The 21,450-nt window shown below is 38.7% G+C and overlaps 1 protein-coding gene across 1 annotated transcript in view; it reads left to right on the top strand.

The window, feature by feature from the left end:
• Positions 1 to 21,450, top strand: part of TESK2 (testis associated actin remodelling kinase 2) — an 86,156-nt gene that overhangs the window by 23,653 nt on the left and 41,053 nt on the right. The window contains exons 3-4 of the mRNA XM_065673486.1: positions 7,029 to 7,150; positions 16,826 to 16,874. Of these exons, the coding sequence (XP_065529558.1) occupies positions 7,029 to 7,150; positions 16,826 to 16,874 (171 nt within the window). The remainder of the gene's footprint in view (positions 1 to 7,028; positions 7,151 to 16,825; positions 16,875 to 21,450) is intronic.

Raw genomic sequence — 21,450 nt, forward strand, 5'->3', positions numbered from 1 at the left:
TCTGCAGGGCTGCTCTGAATCTCTTCTTTGCCCAACCTGTAGCTGTGCCTGGGATTGCCCCGACCCAGGTGAGCTATGTACTGAGGTTGTGGTATAAAAATGCTCTTCTGCATTTTCTTCATAGTACTTAGGAGGTGGGTCCATGTTCCTTGTCCTGGATGGCAAAAGGAAATTTATATGGTTGCATTCTGCTGAACTGGCTACAAAATCAGTCAACTTCCCCACCCGGGCTGTGCATGTTTATATCTCATCTCAAACTGTGGAACAATAGTTCTCTGATTAATTTGTGCTTTCTCTCAAAATATGACTGTAGTCTCTTTTTGCCTTTATGATTTGATTGAGATCAAGTTAACAGCAGAGAGATATGCACAAATTCCTATCAATAACTGGTTTGTTTAGAATAAATGAATGCTGTATTTTGGGCCCTGCTTCTACATTACAGTGGCCAATGAAGAAAAACAAAGTACAAAAGAAAAATTGAGTGTTTTTTTGGCACACACAAATGGATTTACAAGGTATCAATGGTGCTGCTGTCTCAGTAATCATAAATTCACTTCAGTTTGGCAAAACAATTGGAGAACTTGTTTGGCTGTAGGTACAGAATATGCTGTAGTGATTGATCTTGTTGCTTTGCTGAGCTGATGATCCTGGAAGTTACTAGTTATCGAAGTAGCATCTTTGCTTGAGGACCAATACCAAGCCTTTGTACTAAAGGGAAAACAGCAAAGGCTCCAACTTTTTCTGTGCATTTCTCACAGCTGCTTTTAGTAACAGAAATTAGTGGTGTCACAATCACTGTCAGGCTTTTAAAAGGTTTTGGGTTTTGTTTTGTGCCTAGTTTCTGTGCATGTTCTGAACCTGTGCTAGAGCTCTTGTAACACACACTGACTAGTTTTGTTTGGCAAAGTTTTGTTACACTTGGCAGGCTTCTCTCTTGCTGCAAGAAGTTAGAATATAGCGACAGTATGTACTACTATGAAAACATCCAGAACCCAGTCTGACTCCTTAGCATCAACATAGCAGCTTAATATTATCTAGACTGTTGTATTTCTTTAAGCTTCTATATGTCACTGTAAATTTCCCTAGTGACACGAGATTTTTGACTTGATACACATAATCATGGTAGTGATATCTGTATCTGACTGGGTGCGTTTTAATGTTTAGAAAAACATTTGAGATTCCAGTTTTGCAGGCCGTACGAGCTGAGCTGAAGAACGGGTTTGTCTTCTCAGTTAAAGGGAGCTTTCTTCAATCAGACATACAGTTTAGGCATTCTAGTACATTCATCCTCAAGGCATCAATATATGTCCATATGAATGTGATGACTTGATGGCTTCACTGTGAGAGCTGGATAAAATACAGCTGACCCTACCATTTTTTCTAAGATTCCTTCTGCTGTCACAGCAAGGAAGGAGGCTGGGTTTGAGAGAGGTCTTGCATCAGGGCCAAATGCTGGTCCACTTCAGGACTTCTTCCCCATGATTTAGTAGGGGTCCTGTATGCAGTCTTTTCTCTTTAATAAATACTGGTTTTATAATCTCATGTGTCTATCTAGCTTTATGGTCAACTTGGTCAATCAAAGTTATACTATATAGCATAATTGGTGCAAATGGCCTAGAAAGGTAACTAAGGTAATGTTTTCATCTTTTGTCTTGCAAATCAGGTGAGAACTCAGACTATTATAGAAAATAGGTTGGTAGAAGTTGGCATAAGTAAGCAGTCATTTGATTCCTGTGTATGTCACTAGTATGAGTGCTGTAGGCTGAATGTGGAGGAAATAGTTGAATTGGTAAGGCTGGCAAAACAGTGTAAGTAAAAATCTATGCAGCATTTTTGTGGCTAATACAACGTGCTTAGAAATGGTCAGGGAAGGTCATATATTTGGACTAGCAAGGGATGCTTTTAAAATGGTTCTTTGGACACACGGCAGGAAAGATGAAGGTGAAATGGCCAGATGAAGACTGAGGTGTTTAAAATGATGCAGAGGTAGAGGAGCAGCATGATTTTATGGAGTAGGCTGTATAAGTAAAGATCTATAATTAAATATAATTATAAATTATATTTTATAATATTATAAATATAAATATTTAATAATAATAATAAAAGTAAGTAATTTAAATTAAATTAAATAATTTAAATAATTAAGTATTTAATATTTATAATATTATAAATAGAAATATAAATATATAAAATAAATATATTTATTTTATAATAAATATATTTATAAATAAATATAAAGATTTATTTATAAATTTATTATATATTTATTATATTTATAAATATAAATAAAATTATAATTATATAATATATTATATAAGTAAATATAATTAAGCAGTGAGGCTGGATACCAGAAGAGGGGAAGGTAAAAAATAAAAGTCGAAAGCAATTAATGCAGTTTTGGAAGACAATAGTGACAAAATACTTCCATCTATATAATGATGACTTGGAAAATAATGCCAATGAACTGAAAAGTTAGGAGCAAAGTTGAAAGCTGTATTGGTAGATTTATAACATCAATATTATACATCAGATGCTTATTCCAAGGCCACCTGGAAAGGTACAGTTAATCCAGGCAAAAAGTAGAAATAATGCAAATGTTTGGATTTTCAGAAAGCTCTGATATATTTATATGACTTAAATATTATTTAGATAATTATTTATTATTAAAACACCACCTAATAAATAAATCTGTTGCGAAGTAGCAAGTTAAAAATGAAATCCACCAATTTTTGCAGGGTATTCCTCGTGAACTTGTATAGCATTACTGTAGCAACTAGTTCTTCTGAATGTGAGCCCTGCTCAATCACTATTATGAGATTTACTTCAAATATATTCCTATTTCTGTACCTGGATCATGACTTCCTCTACGTCTCACTTGTTTCTAAAGGAAGGAGTAAGGTCTAGGATCAGCACATGATTTGGAGAGACAGCGCACAGGCAGGCCATGCAGCTTGCCACAGCCTGCCCAAAGTACTTACAAAGGACTTTGATCCTAGAAGAATCAGAATAAAAAGGGACAGTTTAACTGCCTGTCAGCAATAAAAGAGAGAGGCAATATCTGGTTACTGTGACCTCTTAGATGGAGACACACAGGTAAGCAGACTGAGAAGTCAGAAGTGTGGGGAAAGCAGCTGTAGATTGTCAGAGTATTTCTTTGCAGAGACATGATCATTCAGCTATCACTGAAAGGGTACTTGCTCTGATATGCGAAGAACCCTAATTAGTAATAATGTCAACAGCTTTAAAAGCTTTACAGCAATCTGCAAGTTGCATCACTGAAAGGTTTGAATTGCATGAGTGAATCCCTGTTTATGGTAGGCTATACAAGCATAGGCGTGAGGCAGACTGTCTTGTAAACAGATGTTAAACTGGATCAGCAATATTTCCAAAATATTTACTAGCTTTCTTTTTGGAGTGGTCAGGTTGTTGAAAAATCCCCTTCCTGCTTTCCTCCCACAGAGGTGGCCTGAAAGGAGAGCAAGGATTAAGACTGAAGTTTGGCAGAGTTTTGGCAAGGGGTTCCAAAATAGACCCAAATTTGCTAGGGTATGACTGACAGGTAAGTAGGCACAGAGGGTGGTGTAACTGATAGCTCCTTCTATCTTGTCTGTCTTGGAGCTTGTCCCAGACCTTAAAGATAGGACCTGTCTGTTCCCTGTTGGCAGCCTGTTCTTACCGCGCAAATATAGTTTGCCAGCAATGCTTCAGAGGAGAGAACACAATTGGCTTTATGTATACTGCAAGTGATTAGCAATGTTCCATAGTATATAAACTGGTATTTCATTTTTATTTGTAATACTGGGTTTTGTCCACTATGTTGTCCCACCTCCAATTCTGTTTATTCTTCCTCGCTTAAAGGGTAGCTAGCAAGAGAGGAAGAGTCCCTGTTTTCCCGCCTCTCCTTTGGTTTGATTAGGTAACTTTTCTGTCAGACTTGTCAGGAACATCCTGTAGTACATTAGAACAGTATACGGAAGTTCAGATAAAATTGCTGGTGTTACCTTACAGTGTCACTTTAAGTGAAACAAAGCATAGCGAGTATTGGGTGTTGTTTAGAGACTAGTTGTATGGCCAGAATATGCTATATGTGCTAGAAATCTGAGCTATTTCCAAGCATGGGAAAAATGATTTTATAAAACTTAACAACCCCCTCCGCAGATCTCGCCACAGAACCTTGTTCAGTCTGACAAGACTGAAAAGACTGCAGGATATCCTTCTGAAATTAAGGGTGAAAATTCTTGTCTTTGCAGAAATGGCTCAGTTTTCTCTGGACATAGAGTTAGTACAGTGGACAGTCGACCTTTGAGAAGCAGTTGCTAACCTCTTCCTCTTGCACATCAGACCTGAAAAACCAGGAAGCATGCAGAACACAGTGTCCCAAAACCTACCCACCCTCTTTTCTGAGGTTTCCACAGCAGAACAAGAGCAGTCGGAACAAGGAAAAGGCAAAGAGCCGGGAAGAACCTCTTATGATACAGATTCTACTGTTAGCTCAGAGTTGAGGCCATGATATTTTGGCATGGAACTGAGTGAATTACAGAAATGGGCATGAAATTGAGAGGTAGCTGGCAGTTAATGAGAAGGCAAATACTGTTTAAGACCACACTCCATCTGAGTTCCTGCTCACCTTCTACCACTATTCATTCCCTGTTGGCAGACCTTGAAGCTTCTGTGTTAGTGGAAGGCTGATTTCTGAGGAAGTTCTGTTGACAGCATCTCTCTGCCTGTAGGAGTTAAGTTTGTTCGAATTCTTTCCCATTCCCTGCAAAGCCCAAATTTCGTCACCACAAAATGCAAGATTCCTAAACCTTGTCCCAGAGTCAGTTTGCTGATTTAGCTGCCGTATATAGATTAAAGCTTTTAAATTTTTCTTTTTCTTTAACCTAAATTTGCATTGTTGGAAAAAACCTCCCTTTCATAGGTCTATGAAAGCATTTTTATTCTTTTTTCCTCCACCACAGCATTACTTCTGATAAAAGTAATGTATAACTAAAATAGGTTTTAAAAGCCTGTAAATAGCCATTGGCCTGTCCAACAGCTCCTTCATTCAAATTGGCTGGGTATGCAAAAGCTGCATAAAATAAAAAATTAATGAAGTGCACAGTAGAAACAAGAGACCTGACAAGTAACAATAAACCTCATCAACTTAACATGCACATCCTGCTTAAAACCAATAAGCATGCCAAGCAGGCTGGACAGGTTGTGTGCAGGAGGATTCTGGATTATCTTGTTATAATGGACTACATTGAACTGTAGTTCAACCAGTTTTATTTTGAAGCCAGTATTGCCACTGAAAGGAGTTGTCCCATGCTTATGAATTTGCTGTTTGTTTCTGCTTTCTGTTCCGCTTTCTATGTCCTTCTCCACCTCTTTTCTCTGATCCTTTCTTGCACTGGGATTATTGGGTGACTCTGGGTGAAGCATCTGAGGAACTCATGTGCATAGGCAGGGGGAGAAGCAGAAGGAAAACCATCTGTGGGCTATTATCCTACTTGCTCAGTCCCTCGATGTTGTTTACTACACTTAACTGCAATGTTTCCAGTGCTACCCTATACTTCAAACTAGGACAGAATAGGCAACTCAGAGACATTAAGCCAGGCACACATTTGAAACATGACACTCTTTCCGCCCAGTACATCCCTGAATTCCCTGTGCTTTGTCTCTAGGTGAGAACGTTTAGCCGAAATATACCCCTATTGCACGCATATGATGTGCATTCATAGCAACCCCTGCTGCAAAGCAGGGAGGTTACTAGGAGCAGTGTCCCCTAATCTAGGTTGTTAGTAAGACTCACCTCCAAAAAACATACCCAGCTTTCTTCTTGCACCTGCTTATCATGAGTTCAGCTGTTCTTTCTGTAGCACACATATCGCAGCTGAAGAAGCTTTTTATTGGAAAAGCAGAGTCTCCTGGAATAGAAGGAGGCAGGCTGCCATTGCTCAAAGTGTAGGTAGTTTATATGTACCTACAGCATAATGGAGATTTCTGTTTCAAATCAGAAAGCTAATGAGAGTCTCAAATTTTTGCATCACAGACTTTTCTAAACTAATATCCGTAAATATAAATGAATTCGCCATGGTGGCAGTTCAGTGCTTTGAGAAGTACACAGATAGGACCTGCTGCTACCAATGTAGGAAGAAAATAATGGGAGCACAATTTCCATGAATGCTACCAATATGCATGTGGGAATGCCCATCTGCAAGGAGGTTCAAATGACTGGCAAGTCTTAAACTACAGTGACAACTCCTTTCTAATTGTAGCACACATCTACACGATACTGGTCTGTTTGCTGATGACAGATGGATTAGTTTGAGCATATCAGGTTAGAGTGGCCACAATCATGTATTTCTGACTGGGAAAGGTAACTGAATGATGTGCTGGTTCTGTGCAGTTGCTACAGGAAATCCTGTTTTTTGTGCCAACACTGCAACCACTACTAACATCCTAGACTAGGTGATACTGTTTCTAGTAAACTCCCTGCTTTGCAGCAGGGGCTGCTATGAATGCTTTTTGTCCGCTGAATGTATCATCTGGTCCATCGTCTTCATTCAGAAATGAACACTGAACATCTCTAAAATATGCCCCTGTAGCTGCAACTGGCAGGTAGTCTCATAACATGATCTGTGGAACAATGACACCAAACGCTGCAGGGGGAAAGAAGAGGGGTATAGGTGGAATGAAGGTGAGTTTCATAGGTCTTGGAGTAGGAAACTTTCTCTCTCTGGACAGGTAAATGTCTTCCTTCACTTCTAGTAAGAGCTGTTTGTTGTGTTGTGTGTAGGTTTTGGTTTTTTCCTTCCCTCCACCTTCTCAAGCTTTCTGTCTTCACTGGTTGCAAGAGAAGAATAAAATACCTTTTTCCCACTTGGAGAGTATCCTTATAGAAAGTCATCTGTGTGATAAAGACTACAGAAATCAATATAAATCAAGTCATTTGTCATGAAGGATCTCTTAAGTTGTACTACAAAATTACTGTTTTTTCAATCTCATATTTCATATCCTTACCATTGTTTGTTTGCATCCCATAGGTAAGGCACAGAACTTCAGACCAGGTAATGGCTTTGAAGATGAATACACTGAACAGCAACAGGGCAAACATGCTGAAAGAGGTTCAACTTATGAATAGACTCTCACATCCGAACATCTTAAGGTACACTGGCTTTTTTTCTGAATCATGTAGAGATAGACTGTCTTTAAAGCTGTCCTATTTTGCATTCTTTCTTACTTATTTTTATTATGGCTGTATTTTTTGTGAATGTGTTAAGATCAGCTTCTAATTTAATAGAAGAAAGGGAGCAAGAAGAAAAGAGCAAATTGAAAATCCACATGATTTTGGTATCTGGAGTTTACCAGTAATGAGTAACCTATTTCAGAGAAAAACAAGTTTTCATGTTATGAATTTTTGATGAATCATTTCAATATAAGGAGTAAAATTTGGCTTCTCTTCTTGAATTTAAATGATTGCAAATTTAACACTACACAAATAATCTGTGTTTACTGATCTTGCAGATTAACAATGCAAAGTGCCATAGCTTCCTCATATCTCTTAAGTCTGTTTTCTAGTTTATAGCATTTTCTTATTATAGTATTGCAAGGTGTGGGATAAGAGGGACTCGAGAAGGTAGAGGTGAACTAACTTGATTTATCTGCTCTTGAAAGGAAAAAAGGTAGTTTTTGTTTGTCAGTAGATTACTGGATGCAAATCCAAATGTTTCAATTTGTATTTTATTATTCCTTTAATCTTTTCAGTCTTGGTTGCTTTCTTATTATCATGTGTCAAGCAATGAACTTCATTAGCTGAAGCCATAACATTAAGAAGTTAAGATGTGATGACAGTGCAGCAAATAACCGGCTCCATATTGATAGTCTCAGGCAGTACAGCTCTTTCGGAGAAGTTTTGGGGACACAGTGAACTTAAGTAACTGAATTTCTTCACCAGACTGTTAAATAGCACGGACATAGTACCGATTCCTGAAATCCTTTATAAACAACTTTTCTGATCCTTGAAATCTTGTCTCAGTCTTTGTTAGCTGATGTGTGACAATATTACCTTGTTTGTTTCCTGTAGTATTTATGAGGGGACCTATCAGAAGCATTTGGACGATTATCTGTAGGGAGCAATTCATCAACTCATGCCTATTTTCTTTTTTTTTTTTTTTCTTTTTTTTTCTCTTAAAGCCTGTGTATTTGGATAATTTTTACTCCTAGTAAACAGTATTAGTTTTAGAACAGTAAATTTATGCAAGTGTTGTAGTAGTCTGTCCCTAATCAAAATTCTTAGTCTCTTTTCTCCTTAACAAGGTGAGGTGAGATTCCCAGCAACTCCTCTGGCTCTTCAGATTGTTTTGGGTTTGCTGGTTTTGGTTGTTTTTTTTTTTTTTCCTAATGATGTCAGATATCTGGCATTTTAGGTTTCAGGATCGTCAATTGTTTCCTATAGCTATCCACTACTTCCTTTCTGTCAAGAATTCTTAGGTAAGCAGCATATGATCGTGGGGAACTGATACAGCCGCTTTTTTTAGTAAGGTCTGTGGAGAGAATAACTTCCGGGGACTGGCATTGTCAGAATCACGAAGTCAGTACATGACATCAGTTTCATTACCAACTTCGTGTGGTTTGTAAATCTTACTTAAAGAAAAACCATCTAGCTTTACAACTCTGTTCAAAGTAAAGTATTTCTTTTGGGCTGGGGTGAGGGAATATAGGAAAGGGATTGTTTGACAGGCAAAAGAATTCAGTCACAGCTTAATGTAACCCTGCCCTGCCTTGAATGGAGTTACACAGGTGTTGCTGAGAACAAAAGTTGTTGTGCTCAGTTCTGAGTTATTGCTGAAATTTAAATGTCTTATGATGTCCAAGAGATTATATCAATGATATACTGGCCCTCTCTGGCCTTCAAGTCTATGAATAATTTGAAGTCAGTGGTGTCGCACAGATGGTCCTGAAGAAAGAACAATAATGTGTTGATTTATGCAAGAAGCAAAAAAGGAATTCCATTTGGTTTCACAGTTATTACACAGGATTAATAGAGAAATCTTTTCTTTTCCCCCATGTGCTCAACTAAGCAGGTAAAAGTGAATACATAAGAAATAAACTACTTAAATAGAAATGGTTTATCTTCGCATAATTTGTTTTGAAGAATAAACTTGCTTTATGAGTTGTTTGATTTGAGGCCTCTTCAAAGAGAGTTGGTTCTCTGGTAAAAAGACTACTGCCTTTTTCTTATGTGTTAGGTAAGTACCCTTGCTGCAGGGAGCAAGGACATTCCTACAGAAAATGGAAATGAGAAAATCCTATTTAGTTTTAGTTTATTCTTTTACCAACTGATAATACACAGTAAAAACTATTATTTTTCTTCTGTAGCAGGTAACTTGGTGGTTTTGTGTGTTAGTTGTCCTTTTATTTCTTGTTTAAAATCACTCGGCTACAGTGTTCCTGGAAGAAGATTTTGCCCTTTTTAAATGCTACACACAGGCGAGTAACATTTAATATACAGGTGTATATACAGGTATATACATGTTATATGTGTGTGTATATATACTCCCCTGTTTATATATATGTGTGTGTGTATATATATACATCTGTGTACATGTGAATATATATATCTGTGTGTATATATACATGTATATCTCTGTGTTTGTATACATATACATACAAACATGCATACAAACCTCTATTTCTGTTTCAGAAGCCAGGTGCTTCTATTACTGTTGTAAGAGTTAGTTTAGGACTTATTTCCTATTTTAGAAAGACATTAAAAATAGTATTTGATAATAATTAGCTTTTATAGTATATTGGTGAGAGGTGAAAAAATCATGGTGTCAAATAAGAGCAGCTGCAGTAGTATTGCTGAAAGGAAAATGTTCTACCATAGCATGTCCCTGCTGAAACATTTTCTGGGATTATTTTTGAAAATTTTAAGCCTGTATTAGTATTTACAGGGAATGATCCTCTTCCAAGAAGTTTTAGCATGTAAGTTCTCCTTTCCAAGGACTATGAGCTACCTCAGTTGGCTGTTAAACGTTATCTTCTTCTCATTGTTTCTGTCCTTTGAAGTTCTTCCTCTATATTACCAAGCTGTTTTGTCACTAGCATCAAGATTATTTATCGATCAGTGGATCTCCTCCATGTGCCTTGAAAGTCTACTCTGATTTTATATAATATGTATGTATCTGTGCTTCTTCATCTTCTTGAAATTCTAGGACTAGCTACTGTTAACTTACACTGTGAACAAGTTCCTTTCCTTAGTACTGATCTGTTGTCTGCCGGATAGGATAGTACTGGATACTTAGGCTGAAATGTTGAGATCATGTTGTATAGTGGTTAATTGTAGCAGGTGCTCTGATACCGAATGGCTTGTAATTATTATGAAACTTCATAGGTACTGGCTTTATGGTACCCAAAATCTGCTCTTAACCTATTTCAACAAGTGCAGCTCAGTCAGTTAATGTTTTAGAAAGTGGATGTCAGATTCAGCAATGATGCTGAATTCTTTTAGTATACTAAAATCTTCCTTAATCTGTGTGTGTACTTATGTTTTTAAACATCCTGATGCTTTGGTACCTAAAATTTGCATTGAATCATTGGTTTTGTCCTAAAAGTCTGCCTTGGTTTATATGAGCTAAGTGATACGGAAGAGAGAAGAGATTCCTCTTCCTAGTAGTGTATTTGGGGGCCAAAGATCATCATCCTTTGGATGATTAAAAACCCCATCACTTTGCCAGTGCTCCAAAATACGTATCAACTTTTTGCAAGCTATCAATTCCAATGTACCCATGGTTAACTTCAGGATGTTATTGCAAAGGTTCTCACATCTTTGCCATTGATTGCACTGACTGAAAAAGAAATGTTGCTGACTATTTGAAACTGCTTTTGTTTCTCTGCCATCCATATCAACTCATTTTCACATTCAAATACAGGTGTCATTTGAGGTTTATATCCAGCCTGTAATCACCATTCCGGAACGTGAATTTGTCAGTAGCTACTGACTTTCTTCTGTTCTTTAGCTCAGTAGAGATTACCTAGAGGCAGGTCTGTTTTTTTCATGATACTTTTGTACTACTTTAGGTGATGGAGTTACGTCAAGGTGTTTCAGTTTCTCTGCTTCTAATGCTTGAAGTATCAATCTGGTTATTTAGGCTTTAAAATGACGTGTGTTTCTGGGTGTGGAGTGGAAATCTGACTTTAAATATCCCTACTCATTTCAGTGTTTCTGTGCTCAAGTTTTACTCTTGGCAGCTACATAGATCTGTCTTGATCAGAAGACTGATGTAAGTGAAGAGTTTAGTTTTCACTTGCCAAGTCCCCAGTAAGTATTCCATCCCCATACATCATAAGGATTCTAGTGGTCAAATATATGCATACATCTATTAAGAAAATAAGAAACTGCCCCTTATTAGAGGGATTATTTTAGTAAAAATGTGAAACCTCTATAGTCTCTTAAGTAGATGTTGGAACAGAAGATTCCAGCTCTTGCAGCTGCAATGGCATGATGGTAAATAGTAAGGGGATTTAGAGGTTTTTTGCTTGTCTTCCTCTGGTTCCTTTTTCAGTTAGCAGGTGTGATTCCAGAGGCAGAGTAGATGTTAACTGTAATGTAGTAACTTTTTGTTCAGTCTCTGTCTGATGATCGTAAGAAACTATGAAAGAGCTGGGTTTTTTTTTTGTTTTGTTTTGCTTTTTTTCCCAGGGACCAGCTTAGGGCTGTTTCAGGAATGAACAGGGCAAAATTGGATATAATTAGTTTGGATATAAGGAAGAAGTTCTTTACTGTAAGGGTGTGGTGAGGCACTGGAATGGGTTGCCCATGAAGTTGTGATTGCTCCATCCCTGGCAGTGTTCAAGGCCAGATTGGACAGAGCCTTGGGTGGCATGGTTTAGTGTGAGGTGTCCCTGCCCATGGCAGGGGGGTTGGAACTGGATGGGCTTAAGGTCCTTTCCAACCCTAACTATTCTATGATTCTAAAAGCAGACTAGTGGTGTTCCTGGAATGTTATGCTCCATTTCTACCATCAACTTCATCTCCTATCTCCATGTCACTCTGGCATACAAGCTAAACACGGAGAACTAGAAGGCTTTTCTCCCTCTGATCTACACTTCTCCTTGACCTGAGTGTGGGAGTGCTGGCTTTATCACGTCTCCCCTCAAAAAAGATGGTGAGGGCAGGAATGGAAAAGCAAGGTGGAGTTCTGGTTTGTGCCATGAGATGTTTACTGTAGCTGCTTTAGTACAGGTTGGGTGGTACAGGGCAAGACTGTAATTGCTGGGGTTAGGGAAAACAGGTTTGAAGCATTTCTTCACTTCCTTATTAGGTTAAGTCCCATTTAAAGTGCAGTGCTGTTCAAGGCTTGGGTTAGATCTAGTACCAGGGTTATGAAAGGTCTAGTGTATGCTTGTAACATTTACTGCTTTGCTGCTTGCCCGAACGTTGATGTGCTGCTGTAGTCACTGAATTTTACCCAAATCAAAGTAACAAAATGGGGCTGGAAAGGACTCAATAAATCTCTGTCCTTGTGTCCTAGGCTGGGAGCCTTAGGGCCGCAGTCTGGTAGACCTGATGCCTTTTCATTTGGGTAATGTCTTACAGGTGTGTTTTTCTCATTTTCACAGATTCTTCATCTCTTCTGCTGTCTCTTAAATTAGTGTATCTTTGATTTTGAGATAGAATTTCAGTCTTTAATATCACTACTGTTTGCATGAAAAAGTATTTCTTCATTTGATCTGTACCTTGGGGACTTCATTTAAAACATTCTGTACACAGAAAGCTTTAGCTCATGTCTTAAGTGCTCTCGTGGGAGCGCTTGGAGGTATCGCTGTGTGTTTGGCAGTGAGCGTGCAGGCAGATTGAGTCATGATTAAATCCACCTTCTTGTGTGCACACACACAAATAAGCAGTATTGCATGCACTTCTTTCAAGCAGAATTGGATTTCATCTCCTTTCAGACAAATTTGGCACCCTAGGAGCACAGTACTAGGTTGGTGGGTATTTTTGGTGCAGTTTTCTCCTTTTGAATCCTTTCTTTTTGTGAAATTACTTGTGATGGGCTTTGTTAGAATAGCTGGAAGGATGGCTTTTGTCTTTTTACATTCTTTGTCCTCTATTAAACAGTAATTTAACAAAAAAGAAAATTACTTTTAATTCTCTGTGTAGTGGGGTTCATCAAAAAGAAGTATTTTAGAAATGCTGTGCACAAGACAGCAGAAGAGAGGCTGTATGCGTTGTATGTGTTACAGAAAGGACAGATTAAACACTTGCCTAGCATCAAAACAGTAGAAAACTTAAAATCCATTTTTAATCTAGCATGGCGCCTAAAACATTGAGGGTCTTAGTGCAGACTTACTATTCTTACTCACCCTCATCCTTCTCTGTCAGTGCAGTGCCTTTTGACCTGCTCTTTGTGTTACTGAGCTCATTTGAGAGACTTTTGCATTGGTGTGTTTGGTTTGTTTCTTATGCTTAATCTTATAATCAAATTGCTGAATTTTCTCATACAAGCAGTAGATTTCAGAGGACCACAATTTATTATGTTTGACTGTAGCTGCCTCAGGTTTAGCCACGCAACAGGAACATGTCCCAGTGAAGTTCTTTTAATGGGAAGCATGTGTTCAATGTCTAGGTGTCCACAGTGGCTGTATAATCTGGATCTTTGATTTATCAAGGAGGCAAAGATTGCAGACTGAGGCTACAGCTCTTAGTCTCTCCTTTCCTGTCTAGAATTTTCTCCCTTGCAGTCTGACTGAAAAGCAGTTGGACTGAACTGAAAGCAGTTTGGGTAATTGCTGTTATGCACTAAGAAATATCCAGAGTACCTTCTCTAGCTCTTGTCTGGGAGGACAGGTATTCCAGACTGAAGAATAGCCTGGTTTATGGAAAGAGACTTCTAAACACCTGAACATTGCTGACATTACTTAGGAAGTATTTTGTGGTGGAAATGTGCTGCACTGTATTTACAAAGGTGGACTCAAATAACATCCTTCATATTTGCAGCTTCTGGGGAAGTCTTTCCAGCCACTAGTTATGATTTTTGGAAGTGCTTCAGCTTTCCTGATAAGGCCAGATATACTGTCTTGAAAATAAACTTCCTTAAATCTGCAAATGGTCTCCTGTTTTGTTGATGACTGGCTCACTGAAGCTTCTTCCAACTGGAAATGCTTATAGGAAGTGTAACCTTTGGCTGACAAGGCATTCTGCTGAAGTTCACCTACGAGCACATTTTGGCTCTGGAGTCAGTGTGTCTAGCCAACAGGAATCATCTCAGCTGTACTGGACCAGCAGGTCAGCTTCCTATCCACAGAACTTGGAATCTCATCTGGGGCAATCTCAGAAATTGAAATCTTATGTTAAAGTGTATTTCCTGGTAGCAGCTGTGTGTATTATCATTTAGTGGAAATGCTTTCCAACAGTGTTTTGCAGCAGTCCTTGGCTTAACCAGTGGCTTATTATTGCTTGATACAGCAGTGAGGTTTTCCAGGAATTTGGATCACTAGAGGTCTATTCTAGCAATCTATTTTCCAGAGTCTGAAAACTGAGATTCTTGACACAAAGTTTAAATTGTTTCAATATGTTGCTTGTAAACTCATTAATTCTGCCTTTATCAGTGTATCTGGTTTCTCTTTTCCTGGGTAATAACTTCTAAATATGTAGGGTTTCTAAATATATCTTTATGTCCAGCTTTTTTCCATGAGATCATGATATTGAGCTTTGTTTTTAATATCTGATTTAAAGTTAGAAGTGTATGTCTGCTTCCCTGTAGAAACCCTAAACCATTAAGAATTTTTGAACCCTTACTCTTGGTAACCTGAGCCAGTGTGTCTTTTCTGCCTGAAGCATAGGTAATTAATATGCTTCCATTGAGACTTCCCTTGACCAAAACAGGTTGACAGAAAAAGTTAAGTTCTAACCAATCTTTGAGTGACAGTGATGGTTTTCCATCTTGGTAAAAATGAGACATCAACATTTTGGCAAAATTAAATTTAAATTCATAATTGGATTAATATTTTAGAGTTAAGTCAAATACAGTGAATTCCTGATTTGAAAGTGATGTGATACATCTTTAAAAAGGGAGAGTTGATACAGAGATGAAAGCATTACTTTTAATTACTTAGCCTCAGTTTTTGCTTAATGAAAATACTGCAGTACTCGGTTAACCTTGTGCTTTAGCACGTTTCATAAAAGAGGAAATAATACTTTTTGAAAGCTAAGTGGAACTCGTATCTAAAGGAATAAAACCCCCTCTTTTTCCTCAGGCTTCCTTGTGAATAAAGCTATTAAGACCATGTGTGACCGCTCTGCAGACTTTTAGAATTCATTAGGGAAGGAACGGATTTCTGCTCTGGAGGAGTCTGGATTTCTTAGTCTTTGTCAACTTGTTTGCAGAATTGTTCATATGTGATTGCTGGATGAAGTGAAACTCGGAAACAGCAGTGTTTTGAGTAGATGTTATATCTAGAAAAATCTTTCTTCCCTTTTCCCTGGATACCTGGTCATGCCCTATTGCTCCTCATTAAACAAGAGGAATTGGGTTTTCACTGTCTCTCCAAGTAGTACTTGCGTATTTAATTTGGGGAATATTACTGGAGGTGAGAACAGGCAAGAGACGCTCAAGTACAAGTCCGGATTCTTTGGTTATAAAAACAGATTTCCACAGCTTGGCTTATGCAAAGGGCCTTACCTATGTTGTTGTTCTTTGGCTGCTTGTAATTTACCTGTCAGCCGTTAGACAAGAGAACAGTGAGGATCATTCATTTCTTCAAAAGCAGCTTAGCTGAACTAGTACTATATGTGTCTTGCATCAATTTGGGTTTAAATTCTGAAGTATTCAAGGATTTAAAAGGTCCTTTTCCTTCAAACTCTTCTCCACAAGATTCTCCTGTCACACTTAATGAAACCATTCATTTCTATCACTTGCTTGCAACATGGAAATCTGTGAACATTGTGGAAATGACAGTGTGGTTTTGCTTGAGACCAAAATCGAAATGATAAAACTGAGAATTGGTTCATCTGAAAAGACCCAATACTTGAACTGTGCTCTGAAGTGCGCAGAATTTTCAGTTTTACTGAAATCTTGCATGGGAGATGTTTACTGTTAATTTGCATTTTGTCACTGTTAAGGTCAGTTTATATGGTGGCAAAAATGAGCTTTCAGTTGTGCCTGAAATGAAATCAGATGTCTAGTGTGTTCTCCATCACTTTCCAGAAGCATCAAGGGTGGTAGTCATTGCTGTTAACAGCAGGAGTCTGAACCTTGTGTGGTGTAGGTAGCTTTTGTGGAGTGTGTGTATACTGGATACTGTTGAAACTGGCTTTGATTCCGATGTTGGAAATAAGGGGTTGGGGAGGGGAAGCATACTGCATGTATGTGCAATCATATTCTTGAGTGGTTAGGAATGGGTTGGGAAGAAACATATTTACGCTGAAGCAGCAAAATGCAAAGGGAAGTAATTTTCTATGCAGACCAACAGTGGATAACTTGTCTTAAACTTCCTTAAAACAGAACTCTGAGATTGTTCCTCTCTGTGTAAATCATCCTATGCTGGATTTTGCTTATCGTCAAATTAGTAACTTCCCTTCTTTAGTTTGAAATGTCTTCTGTCCTCTCTTGGAATTGCTAATTCAAATTATTTTGTAGTACAGACAAATGACTTGGTTTTGTGCTGGGATGTTTAAATAATCAGTCTTGAGGTATGCAGTATCTGTGGGGCTGATTTTAATTTTTCCTTCTTTCATGGCATATGCAGCACTACTTATTAGCTCAGTTTCTTTAAAGAAAAAACAAAGAGGGGGGGAAAAAAGCCCAAACCACTTTTCTTTTCTTGTTTCTTGTAGGTTTATGGGTGTCTGTGTGCATCAAGGACAGCTGCACGCACTTACTGAGGTAAGACTATTTCATGATATACTTTGAATATAAAACAGTTCTCAGGCTAGATTTTGCGACTGCTGTTCACCTTGAGTGATAGTTTCTGTTATGGTGACTTGTGAGTTAAGCACATGCTACTTGCTATGCAGTGGGAAGACTGCAGAATCAGGCCTCAGAACTGTACATTTGCTCATAGCCCTTGTATGTCTTGTCTCTTCAGAAGCACTTACTAGGGAAAAAAAAATCACATAGGAACATCAAATTTCACTGTTACTATTCTAAATGAGAGATCTGGATTACTGTTGAGCTGCCCCTAAACATGGTTGTTTCAGTGACATTGCATTGTATTTAAATCTTGTACTCCATTTGTGTGTATGTTTCACAGGTGAATCTGCAACATTTCAGCTGGGTGGTATTGGTGCATTCAATCCATACTACTTTCTTATTTGGAATAACATCAAGATTACAGCTTAATGTGCATCCCATAGAAAGGGATTATTTCATTGCCTATATATGCCGGCCAAGACCTGGGTATCAAATGAGAAACTAAAGTTTCTGTTCATGTGAATCTTCCCACCAAGTTTTACCGAGTTGTATGTTTAATCACCCTGTAAACTGCTCAGGAAAAAAAGAAGGAGTATGCTCTTGTTAGGAATAGCATTACTTGTTTTGAGTCAAAAATCAATAAAATGTTTTTTCTCCTGGTTTAGTTTGGGCACAGATTGAGGGGAAACTCACGGTTGGTAAAGTTAATGTTTCATTTTTACTTCTATTTTGTAGGAACTGATCAATTAAAAAATTAACCCTTTCCCACCCCCAAAGATAAGAATGTTATTAATTAGCAATTACAACAGGTTCCCAGTGTGCTTGCCAAAAACTACTATAAAATGAGAAGACTGGATAGTTTTATGCCAGTTAATCCGGATATGTGTGGCCATCACTTTCTGTAGCTCTCATATGCCACTCTGAGGCAAAGATGCACATATGTGGGTGGTGAAATTCTTCACCATCTGGGGTGCCAATTCTGCAGTTTTAGTTCTAGCTACTATTAGAGTGATGCACACTATTTCACAATGGCCATATTTCTAGTGTAAGAGCAAAAGTAAAGACTCTTTAGAAATTCCAAGTTACAGCACATATGAGGTATCCTTTGATACGAGAGGGACAGTTTATTCGATCCCCCTCCAGGCTCCCTCCCTGCTCCTGTGCTTGGGAGAGGGAATGATGAAGACATTCAGGCAGGCTTTGATAATGTTATTGCCTATTTCTTTTGGACCTCTGATCAGTTAAAGCAGGGAGGTTTCAGGCTTTTTCACTAAACATGTCCTGGAAGAGACATAACACGTCACTGTACGCAATCTTGGCAGATCTTCCTCAGCGTGGTTTTTGCGTTTGGTTTTTTGTTTGTTTGGTTGGGTGGGTGGTTTTTTTCTCCTTCATCCCAGTTTCTTGCCATTTTTTTTTTATGTCCCTCCCCACCCAGACAGCCAAGAAAACGAAACCAGCACAGATGCTTCCTTACGGAGAGCTAATTTTGTAGCTGCTTGCTTTGTTCAGCTATTTTTGAATTCTTGGCAAGAAAATAAGAAAGACTTCAAAGAATAACTTTTTATAGATATAATTCAGAGTAACAGAAGAGATTCCTGGAGCATCTTGAGACCAAAGAGGAAAAGCTTTAGAACGAAGAAGGTGGTTGCAAAATTTTGAGAAAGAGAATAGCTTTAATGGCATATTATAAAAGTGCATGTAGTGATCAGTGGACCAAGGCGGATATTTAATGCCTTCAATAGAAGAAAGCGTGACCAAAGGCCATCGTAAGTTGTTGTAAGGAATCCATACACCAGTTTGTGCAATACAGTGGTTGTTCTTTGATTTTACAGAGCTTTTCAAAGTTAAGAGCTGTGTATGTCCAAGTGGTGGAATTAGTTGTGTTTTCTGGCAACAGTAGTGGGATTTTTTTATCTTGAAGTGTGTGTAGAGTAATGGTTGAGTTCTGAAGACTTCTGGAGGTTGGAGAAGGGGGCTGAAATGGCTAGCTGAAGGAGTTAGTAAGACAGACATGGTGACTCACCAGTTCGAATATAGCCCAGGAGGATGAACAAATCAGCCACTGTCTCGTGGCTTTTTTCAGCTTGTGATCCAAAAAGTTGGTCTCCTAGCTTCAAGTGCTCAACATAACTGACACTATTAGACGCCAGAGAACTTCTGCTGGGATTTCACTTCTTTCGAGATGAAATTGGATTCAGAAGCCTCATTGCTCAATATGTGTCTGAGTCACTGCAACGAGATTCCTCTCTTGCGCTAGCCTGTGCTGGACCTGTTCTGTAAGGAGCTTAATTATCCCTTCTTGTGTTTTGAGAGTACAGTTGATGATATGCCAAAGTAAAAGGGATGTAGCATCACTTAGAGCTTATGTCTGAGGGTGCAGTAGAAAATCATGTTTATTTGTATGTCTTTGTTTCTGTGACAGAAGAATTTGAGAACTTGTGGCAAACGTTTGGTCAATTAAATGAGATGGCTTGTGCTATTAACAGGAGGGGCAACAATCACAAATGGTGTTAGAGGGGCCTTGAGGATTTTATAAGCCTGTTAAGGGGGCTGCGTTAGTAGTATACAGCACTTTGTTATTGGAAGACAGAGTCTGAAGTATTAGGGATTTCTTTTCTTGCATGTTTAAACGCACAGGAGGCTAAGCACAGATCATGCGGAACAGTTTTTTTTGCTTAAGGAAGGTGTTGATCATATGTAGGCCTTGGGTTTTTTCCTGTTGGCAGCATTTTACATGGGTTTAATTGTACTCTCTCAAGAGGCTTTTGTTTTTAAAGCTGTTTGGCAATAAGCAGTTTCCGTTTGTTTTGGTTTGGTGTTTTTTGAAAATAAGAATGGAATTGTTTCATTATGGACTGCACCAGGACTTTGGCCTTGTTCCGAGTCCACAGTCTTACCAGTTCTGAAAATCCAGTATTGTTTTTGAAGTTCTGCTCAAGCCAGAAGCTATGGCATCTGCCTTTTGAAGCTGGTCAGTATCTATCCTTAGAGTCACAGAATGGTTTAGGAGACAGGGACCTCTATCCTTGCAAGCACGTAGTTCAGAAACACTTAAGGAAAGTGAAGTAGATGCATTAATAGGTACCATTCAGATGATTTGGCAGTTATTAGTCTGCTTCACTAACTGAGCTGATGGGCACAGATTTGCTGTGGTCATTTTCTGTAAAACCAGGAACTGGGTATTCCTTTCCCAGTATTCAGCTCTAATCTGTAGCTGGTGGTTTGTTTCTGTAACTACAAGAAACTGTAGGGCTTTCTGCTGTACTTGCATGCCTCTCTAACCTAATTCCAGCCTCTCCTTCAAGCCTCTCTTTGTTTTCCAGCCACCTTCCTAATCTGACAACTCTCTATTCACTTTCATTTCTTAATTTCCTGGCACATAGCAGCATCCTCAGACTTAGAGAAACTTGCACAGTAGTACAGGCTCTGGTGTCAGGGTGAAATGCCGCTGAGCATTCAGAGACCACATCTAAGTTACTGCCAGGAGTTTAGCAGAGAGTATACACTCCAGGGGACATGAAGCTGTGAGCCAGTTAGCATGGGGCAGCTGTGGCTTAATAGCAATAGCATACAATCTTATCCCACACACACCACTGAATGGCTGCATGAGCAAATACCCATTTTAGATGGGAGGCAAACAGATTGATTTTTGTTGCAGGTTCTGCTGGCCTGTGCAATTACACTGAAGCAGATAATGTAGCATACAGTCTGGCATTTAAAAGCCATGTAATACCTTTTATTTGTTGAACTCCCTTAAGCAGGTTTATCTGAATTTCTAAGAGAGAGGTCAGACTAAAATCTTGTTAAAAGTAGATGTATCTATATGCACAGAACGAGTCATACAGTTGGGTAATTCCTCTTGAAGGAAATGAAACCCCTGACAGCTGTGTGTATAGGAGATGAAGATGGGAGAATTACTTGGTGTTGATTGGGATATCTTGAAATTGCAGTTGCTTCATAAACAATAGCTAATTATTACATCAAGTTTTATGGCTATTAATTCTTAGTGGATGATAGTAAAATAAGAGCACAAATGCTGCACTGTTACAGTCTGATTTACTTGCTCAGAGCAGGATCTGACATGCACTGAAATGTTCTCAGGCAGGGAGTAGGGTAGTGGCAGTACAATAGGAACACATGGCCTGTGATGGAGGGGTGGACAGTATTGATTTAGCCAGCAGCTGGATCTGCTTGACATGTCTCTCCTGCAGTCTTTCAGTCTTTCTTCTTGGTGTGTTCTACCTAGTCTATCTTTCTGATTGCATCCCAGCGGTGCAGTATTAGATATTTCATGGGTCTAAGAGCATATTTGGGCAGCCTTGGTTTTAAGATGCTGTATACATGGCATTGGAGAAATGGTGAGAGAACTCTAAGGGGTGAGCCAGCCTTTCTGTGCTCCTGGCTTCTCCAGGGGAGGAGGTGCATGCATCCCAAGCAGGGGCGAATGGAAGTGCATTGCAGTCTAAAATAGTGTGATGGTATATGCAGTAATGCATGGTGGCACTGTATAGTGAACACAGCAGAACCTAATGCAAAGGTATTAGGC

Source organism: Lathamus discolor, chromosome 3 (assembly GCF_037157495.1).
Source record: "Lathamus discolor isolate bLatDis1 chromosome 3, bLatDis1.hap1, whole genome shotgun sequence".
Lineage (NCBI taxonomy): Eukaryota > Metazoa > Chordata > Aves > Psittaciformes > Psittacidae > Lathamus > Lathamus discolor.